Source organism: Trachurus trachurus (genome assembly GCF_905171665.1).
Source record: "Trachurus trachurus genome assembly, chromosome: 7".
In the NCBI taxonomy this organism is placed as follows: Eukaryota; Metazoa; Chordata; class Actinopteri; order Carangiformes; family Carangidae; genus Trachurus; species Trachurus trachurus.
Window position 1 is genome coordinate 266,332 of NC_139901.1, and position 9,436 is coordinate 275,767.

A 9,436-nucleotide genomic window follows, 5' to 3' on the forward strand; every position below is an offset into this window, starting at 1 on the left:
CTTGTCTCTGCTCTTCCTCAGGCACTGGAAAATACAGATATTAACTCTTTCTCCGTTTTTTAAACAACCAAGTTTGGTGAGATGGTCACATGATAATGGAGATAATAAAGCTACGTTGTCTCTGTTATCTCACGATCACCAGAGCCCAACAGGAAACAAAAGAAAAAGATGACTGAAAGGAAACAAAACACACAGGAACTGATAAACCAGACTCAAGATGGTCCCTTTTGTCAAGACGACATCTTTTTTGTTTCGCTATTATAACTCCAACACTCAAACAAAAATCATAGTAATCATAATAAACCTAGTTAATTTCATGCAGACTGCAGAGTGGACATTTGAATATAGTGCATTTAAATATAAACAGAAGCATTGTGGCTACATGATAATATAAGGGGGGGAAGCAAACAAGTGCTGTAAATACACTAGAGGACGCAAATACAATACTCCATGGGCAACATTAAGTAATGCGGCCAAAACTATTGTTACATACTGAAAATGTCTGAGTTGCTTTTGTTGTTCAGAAGTTTTAGGGGGTAACTGGGTCCGTTTTCATACTAGTGTTACCCTTCTCTTCTGTAACCTGAAGATGCAATAGATTACAGCTTTATTTTGGAAGTATGGATTTACTGAATTTCGACAGACTCCCTAGTTTGGTCAGCAACTGAAATAATTTAGAGTTTATAATCAAATGCTGTGTACAAGAATCTGTTAAGATGAAGATATCTCTTCCATTGTTCTAAAACAGTCAGTGATTTTACTGCTCGCCGTCTCCTCATGAAAACATCCACACACAGTCACATCAGCCCTCCTGCAGGAGCCAGAATCAACAAGACACACACACATGCATGGCTTCTACTGGCTCACATTTTTATCACATACTGTTCAAAGGAGAATACGCAGGGTCTGAGTCATGGAAAAAAGGTCTTTCACCAATCACTTGTGTTCACATCTCCTTGTAGATTATTAGTAATAGTAATAATTGGAAGAGAGATTATCAGGAGAGGAGTGTTAGATAGTCTGAACTCAAAGACTTAAAAAGAATCACTGAAAGCCTTTAGACGCTCTGCCAGTGTGAAGTAACTTCCACACACCACTAACTGTGACCTGTGCAAGTTGGGGAGGATCATTTAGAAAGAAGGGATGGACGGGAGATCAGAGGTGGTGATCTTTTCACAAAAAAAGAAAAAGGCAAGACCTGTGACAAAAATGCTTGCACTCAAAGTTTAACGCCTTCCTTTGTTTTCTTTTTACACATTAAATTATTTTCCATCCAGACAAACCATCATGATATTGCCAGAAATGTTAAAAAACAAACAAACCAAAAAACAAAGCAAATTGAAAGAGAAATCAACATAAACCCAGAAAGCATCCCAGTTGCCATCGCTGACACGCGCCCTCCCCGAGCACGCTGTCTGTACATCCGTCTGTCACTGTGCTCTGTCCGTCTGTATCTACAGGAGCAGCTTGCCAATGATGACTCCAATGACAAAGAACAGCACACACAGCGCCAGGACGCGGGTGCTTAGGCCTTCATCTCTCACCACTGAGGTCGCCATGGTGGAAGAGTGAGGAGGACCTCCTGACATCACCTTTCTCTTTCGCAGCCCGTCATCCTCCTGAGATGAAGAAAACTGAGTCAGATACATTCAGCCCAGCTCAGACTCCTGCTTATTACAGATATATTTGATTTTGATCAAAGTCAGTTTCAACTGCTTTTGATTATCATAGCTCATTCACCAGGAAGTCCTAACAACTAGCTACTGATCAATATTAGTTGATTTTCATTTCAAATGTGAATGGAAATGATGAATGCCTTTTGTCACCAATCACTCCCTTAATACTCTGGTGTCTGCAGCTGAGAGAAGCACTGTACGCTGCACATTGAACCCTGACATGTTGTTCACCGACACACAACAGATGCAACATGTGGTGCGAGAGCTTAGTTGTGTGAATCCTGCACCAGCGCAGTCATTTCTAAAACAGCATGCAATGCCTTTGTGTTCTTTATTGTGCATTTATAAAACTGAGTGACTGACAGGTGGGTGAGTATATGTTTGAGACAAGCCAGCATGAGATCTGGGCTCCACATGGGCCTCTCCTCTTTGTGCATCAGTACTTGCCACACGTTTTGCTGACAAAATGGAAATGTTGGAAGGACTCAACTGTGAACTCTTCAGTAACCTATGGACCGAATCGCCTTGTTGTTTACATTCTACTTCCGGGTAGAAAACCAGCACGTAATTTGAATGAGATCAATAGTAACGAACGAGAGTTTAGTTATATATATCATATTTTTCACGCCCTATCACCGTTTAGACAAATCTGAAATGATTGAAGAAACATTACTATTTCTGTGTGTGTGTTTTGTGTTGCTATGTGTGGTATTTATTCAGTTTGGGGGAATCACAGTGTCTAGAAAGCATCAGTGGCTGCAGCTGACAGGGACAGCTAACGGTAGCTAAGCTAACGGCAGCAGCTAAGCTAACAGCAGTAGCTAAGCTAACGGCGGTAGCTAAGCTAACACCAGGACGTCAGCTGTTAAAACCCTCCCGTTGTGGGACACGACATGAAACTACTCCAGTTAGCTCAGTCATGTTGTAACTCAGATATCCGCTGGAGAAAATATTTTTTCATGGAGCGTTTATTGAGTCACTGAGTTATTAAAGTTAAACAGGTAGCTAACCGTTAGCCCGGCTAATCTATGATAACCATGACTAATTACCAAAATGTACACACATAAATAGTAATGTTTGTCCAATCATTGGTTTTATAAACTTTACAAACATCAGATTAGTCTAAACGGCGATATAGTAACATGAAAATTTAGATATATATAGCGTCACTATTGTTCTCATGCTAGTTTTCTACCCGGAAGTAGTTGTAAACAACAAGGCGATTCGTCCTATAGGCGACGTCGCAGAGGCTATGTCCGTCTTTATTCACAGTCTGATACCACTGTTAGGTCAAGTCAGCATAGAGTTGGACTACCCAGATCAATTATCAAAATGCAGGGGCATTGGGCCAGTAACAAAAACAATATGTCTAGTTTTATGATGACCTTTAATTTCAATAAAACACAATTTATATATTTTTCATTATCCACCTTTTTTTTCCAAACCAGTGACACCACATTCAAGTGTTTGGCTTTGTTAATGTACATTGTCCTTTTTAAATAAATAAATAAAATAAAATAAAATGTTATGTATAATGGAGGAGGTGCTGGAGTGGGTACAGGCCTACTGCATCTACTCCAGCACCTCAAGTGGATAGACATCTCTACCTGTAAGTGAGGCCTGGGAGAAAATAGACAGATTATCTCTTTTATGGATTCTGCAGTCTCTCACCCTGATCTGTTTGTTTTCTTCCCGTAGCCTCTGCACCTCCATCTGCAGCCGCTTGCACTCCTCCATGATCTTCTTCACCTCTCCATCATCCAGCGAGGCACTGGCTGACTTTGGCAGTGCAGTGTGCTCAGTCTTAACAGAGGAGGAGGAAGACACAGTTTTGTTGCTTTCACTCTCATGCTGTGGAGATAGAGAGAGGGTGAGGGGGGTGATGGGGTGAGAGTAGAGGGACAGGTGGGAAGTGGATGAAGAGACATGCAGAGACATGGCAGGGAATGAGATGACAGTACAAACCAACAAAATCATAAATTAATAAAAAAAAATATGTAATGAGTGATGCACAGTCATGTTTTGCTGACAGGTGAGAAGAACATCCACACTTACAGTTTTGTCATTTTCTAGAGGCATCTCAAATGCACATCTCAACTTTGAATCCATTAATTCTTCAGGTTTCGCCTCTTTCCACTGTGGATGATGAAAATACACATGGGTTATACAATAATTCTCAGGTATGTAATCCATTTATTTGATCTATGTTATGTGCTTTTCAGAAAAGCCTCTGAACAATGACACAGATTCAGGAATTAAGCTGGCATTACATTAGCTTTCTGAAATACACAGATGTCTCCAGAATGTTTCATCCAGGTTCTCACATTCAGTAGGTCACATATGAATAACAAGATTTTTATCCCAAATCATATTTTATGCACTGGTACTCACAACTCCTTCCATATCAGTCATGTCATATGGAGCAAGCATGGACTGCACCATGAATTTGTGTTTACTCTTTTCATTGGGGTCGTAGTCGAAAGGCTGTAGCATAACTGTGGGCAAAAACAATAACAGAAGGAAATCCTAGGATATTAGGGAGAGGATGAACTTCCTGTGTAACCCATTCACAAATTTTACACCACAGACAAAAACATTTCAAATGTTAGACAGGTGTATGATTTGGGCTGCAGTGTCACCCGTTTACTCAGGGGCTCAAATGATGAGCTGAACATTTTTATGACTGCAGTTTTTAAAACTTTCATTTACTTTGTCACTGAATCAATGCTAGCAATTCAATTTGTCTGTCTGACTGTAGGACCATTTGATTTTAGCCAGAGATGTAATAGAGTTGAGAATAAAATCACAAATAGTTCTGGATGTTATTGTCCCATACATCCTCACTGAGCTGTGAAGGATTCCTTCCGGAAAATGCCAACAAATGTCAACGTTACTAAGACAAATATTACAATAACACAAGATTTAATCTAGTTTCAACACAAAAATGCCAACAATGCAACAAAAGTCATGTAACATATTCATCACACAGTTACTATACGATAATAATATAAATTACATTTTCAATTCTCAATCACATTTCAATATTCAGTTCAACAAACTAACTTGACCTCTATCCATCATTTCCAAACCTTGTTTTTTTCTTAACATGTTTGGAACAAGATAGCTTCCAACTATCATTGCATGTTTTTATGCTCTCCTAACAATATTTCTAAGCTCAAGTAGCTAACTTGTGTATCAATATAATGACTTAAGATTTATTTTGGTGCTGATTCAGCACCAAAATAAATCTGAAAGCTGAAACACAATACATACATGCTGGCTGGTAGTTCAGAGATTAGATATCATATGATATTTTGATGATAACATGATATTAATATAGTAACTTGATGTAGCTTTAATGCTGTATTTTCTTTGTTTTATAGACTGCATTATATTCAAATTGGATAATTTATTTTGTGAACTTATTTGATTTTTGCTTCTGTGTACAATGATCAATAACTACCCTTCTCTGCTGGGCCAGTTGAGCGACAGTTGTTTTGCTGCAGATGCCAAATATCTGATCCTAATTTAAGCGCACAGTCTAGAAGTCCAATGTATACACATCTCAGTCTATCAGTTATACACAGCTGCCTAAATGGCATATGAAAATCATACCATAGGTATGAACCTGACCCAGACTCATCATCTGTGTTGTCAGAGGCAAAAATGTCTACTAACCAGAAACAATGATGGAGGTTCCAGCGTCAATGATGCCACTGTTTGGGCGCACACAGTATCTGCGAGGTGCGGTTGTCTTGACTTTGAAACACACATTTCTATCTGTGGGGTTGGTGAGCTTCAGAGTGGCAGTGACGACATCTGTAAATGGGCCTTAGGAGCACACAGAAACAACACAATGACTCAAGATCATATACTGAAGTTTACAGACTGGCTTGGCTTCTACATTGCATGTTAAGGTAAGTGAACACTTCAGGGTGTCACCAGGACCATTCAGATATTGTGTGCAATAACAAGGATGAATATGACAATGGTGAGAGAGAGTTTTAAAGGGACAGTTCAACATTTTGGCAAATTCTCCTATTGCCATAATCCCTATAGTCATTGCAGTAGGTTTGTTACCTTTAATAATCGGTGCATGTTGTTTTGAGATCTGCAGGGCAGAGACGTGAGCTGCTCAGTGAACACAATGGAGGCGAACGGTACAGGTCCCCTGTCGCTCATCAAACTAATCAAATACACAACCCAACAACTCCAAAACACTCTTGTGGACAAGTAGTGACCTGAACATTCACCATGCTATGAAATAATCATGTATAATTATGTGACATTAAGACACATGAAGCAAATATTCAGAACTACCCAGCAGCTGTGTCTGGGATGTAGGAGTTCTGGCTGCGTTTGCCTGAAAAACACTCTGTCTCGTAATACAGAGAATAGTGTTGGGCGATCCTGACATTCTCAGATCGTCCCAATCGGCCTCCCAGGAGATCGCCGATAGACCTATCTATCGCCGGGGTGGGGGCGTGGGGGCGACCGGAGCGTTCCACGTGTTTGTTCGATGGGGGGGGGCGGCGGCGGCGTATGAATTTCGCTTTTACCGTGCACTGCTGTCATGCATGCGCGCTTCTCTCTCTCTCTCTCTCTTTGTGTGTGAGGGCTAATAACGGAGAAAGAGCACTATGATCAATGAACGGAACGCTATTGCGTTGCCGAAAACCGAAAAATCTATCTAATCTTCGTGGCGGACGTAATATATTTGTGGCATATCAGTGAACACCTCGTCGGGCTGTGACATACAGTTACAGGGCTGGCGTCGGCAGCCTAGTCACAGCCACAACACCAGCTAAACGTGTTTCCTCAAATTTGAGGCGGAGTGGCCATCCTGTTTACCACAGAGATTTTGTGTGCGGTCATATGACTACCTGGCTCCGTCTGATTGGATGTCGCCAGTGGCTGCATTTGATTGGTGAAACACTGTCATTTGACAGAGTAGCTGTTGGAAGCAGCCGGAGAAGCGGCTTCATTAAAACAGAACAAACAGATCACGCATTGGATCAATAAAAAAAAGTAGCGAGAATGTGTGTGTAAAATCGGCAAGAAAGATCGTCTTTCCAATCGCCGATAGACGATTGGATCGCCAATCGGCACAACCCTAGACTATAGGGATTATTGCAATGGGAGAATTAGCCTAAATGTTGAACTATCCCTTTAAGGGGCTCCAAACTGTGTACCATAAACACTGAAGAAGACCAAACGTTAAAGCGGTTGCAAGGGTTACAAAGTGTGCAAGCATTTACTGAATCAGTCATGCCACACCCTCTGCTTTACACAACAGTCAGTTTACTAAAGGGGCATTTCTGTGACATACAACAAATGCAAATGTCTTTTTGCTTGTTAGAGCATTGAAATCATCTGCACACTACACCATGTAAGTCTCTTATTTAGTCTGCTCTTATTTAGTCTGCTCTTATTTAACTCTGTGCATCAATATTTCAGTTGTTGCAACAATAACCTCACTGTGCTTTAAACTCTGATCGGCTCCACTGATCATCCTCTCCTTAGTCATATTTTCTGACACTGCATTAATCAAGCAGTGAACAGTTCAGTTCAACTGACTGATCCCCTCACCTTAAGACATCACTTGACCCATTTCTCCAGCAGGATCACACCCAGAGGCAGCTATCTGAGAGCACAACCAGTATTCCTGGCATTACAGTAGACTGCATTTTTGCCTGGATTTAGCAAAGATGGAAAGGGATTAAGGTTGCACAATGAGTGTAAACTATATACCGTAGCTCCTTGTCGGGACTTGTTAGCTTCTGATATTGACATCGGCATGATGATGAGGCAAAGCAATGACGCCCTGGTCGTAGAAAACTGCCAGGGTTAATCACCCTTTGACAGCATAACAACAACGAGCCTTGGGCATACGTCAAGTATTATATCACACTGTGGTGTTGTTTCACCTTCTGCCAGGTGAGCAGTGAATTAGAGCAATGGGTCGGCGGGCCTGGCTGGACGCTGCAATGACAGCTAGCAGTTTGATTTGCTTGCTAGGTTAGCTGAATGCTACCTAGTTAGCATCGTCGCACAGAGTGTCGTTTCACCTGTTTCAACGCAGACTGTAGACTCACTACGTCGATACAACTTAACAAAAGTGACGACACATCACCAAACGTTAAGCGGTTAATGCAGAAGTCGATACACTGGCTGTCATTCCTGCTATCCCCAGTCTCTAGTTTAGCTAGCTGACCCCGGGCCCGGCCCTCTGTGCCAGTGTTACCTCTGAATTTCAGTTCGTGTTGTGGTTCAAGCACCAGGACTTGTTCTTGTCTGGCCATGTCCCAGAGCTTCTTCTTGTACTGGCGGCGAGGACGACAATGTCTCTAGCAGGTACCCGGAGAGATTAAGCAACTGGTCCAACAACCCAAACGTCAACGTTTGTTCTTCAGGAGGAAGGAGGATGAGAAATGCACTACGACTCGACTCGAAATGACTGAGTGACTGCCACCGACAGCTGCTAGGTGCTAACGTATGGATGCTAACACTGCTAGCAGCAGAGATTGAGACGGAAAGGAAGGAGGGCGACGTCAAGGGAGGGGCGGGGCCTAAACTTCTATTAAAGGAATAGTTCACCAAAAAAATGAAATTCAGTTATTATTGACTCACCCTCATGCTGATGAATACTCCAGAGTAGTTTTTTATTCCTCAAAGTGCATCTGGAGACCCGGGAGGGGGATTCGTAGTTCAACGAAATCCTTATATAAGAGTCAGCACCCGACATAAAAAGGTCCATAAAACTAGAAAAACCTGGCAATATTCCTCCTTACTGCTCGTCCACTGCAAGTGTCCTGAACATAGACTGTAAAAGGTCCTGAAGGGATGTAGTCCAGAGTTTACTCCAAACGACGTCGTTTAGGACATTTTTACAGCCTAAATAGTCATGTATTGAATTTGCCTGGGCGCTGTCTCGTTCACGCGCGTGAACGTCAGAGCGCAATAGAGTGCCGAAGTGGAAGCAGGAAGTAACGGCGCCATGGGTCCTCAATTCGAAAAAAGGCTCCATACAAATGAACGGGACTCCAAGATTTATTTCGTGATCCGATTGAACTGTGCCATGACAAAAAAATATGTCCTCTACCTGTTTAAAACATCATGTTTCATGCCGAGAAATCAGCAGTTTGTTGTAAAACTATTGTAAAATAAAATTCCGAAGAGTCCGTAACCAGAAAGACTACAGGTCGCGTAGGTGACGTCACACACCAAATGCCGCCCTTTCCCGTGTCAGTTGGTGACGTATTTTTTGTGGAACACCAGATTTGTAGTCCGCAGAGCGTCGTCACACAAAATACATTCTTCGGTTGCCGTTTTACGATAAACTGCTGATTTCTCGGCATGAAACGTGATGTTTTAAACAGGTAGAGGACATATTTTTTTTGTCATGGTACAATTCAAACGGATCACGAAATAAATCTTGGAGTCCCGTTCATTTGTACGGAGACTTTTTCAAATTGAGAACCCATGGGGCCGTTACTTCCTGCTTCCGCTTCGGCACTCTATACAGGACTGTAAAAATGTGCTAATGTCCTGTTTTGAATTTTATGGACCTTTTTGTGTCGGCTGACTGAATTTCATTTTTTGGTGAACTATTCCTTTAATAATTGTGCAGTTACTGTGCGTTCACACCAAAAGCGATAAAATCCCCTGTAGTCGCTCTGGTCACTCCTATCGCGTCACTTGCCAGCTCTAGCAGGCCCTTGCACCAAGCGACCAAAGCGGCGGGACTTTCAAGCTGTGCT

At 41.9% G+C, this 9,436-nt stretch overlaps 1 protein-coding gene across 1 annotated transcript; it reads right to left on the reverse strand.

Annotated features, from left to right (window-relative positions):
* Positions 1-580: 580 nt before the first annotated feature.
* On the reverse strand, positions 581-8,183 carry LOC310988245 (vesicle-associated membrane protein-associated protein B/C-like). The gene is made up of 6 exons (XM_083974771.1): positions 7,921-8,183; positions 5,355-5,507; positions 4,068-4,171; positions 3,732-3,812; positions 3,348-3,527; positions 581-1,619 (listed from the first exon to the last, which is right to left on the reverse strand). The coding sequence occupies exons 1-6, from the start codon at positions 7,976-7,978 to the stop codon at positions 1,455-1,457; spliced, it is 741 nt and encodes a 246-aa protein (XP_083830897.1). The 5' UTR covers positions 7,979-8,183; the 3' UTR covers positions 581-1,454.
* Between the last annotated feature and the right edge of the window lie 1,253 nt (positions 8,184-9,436).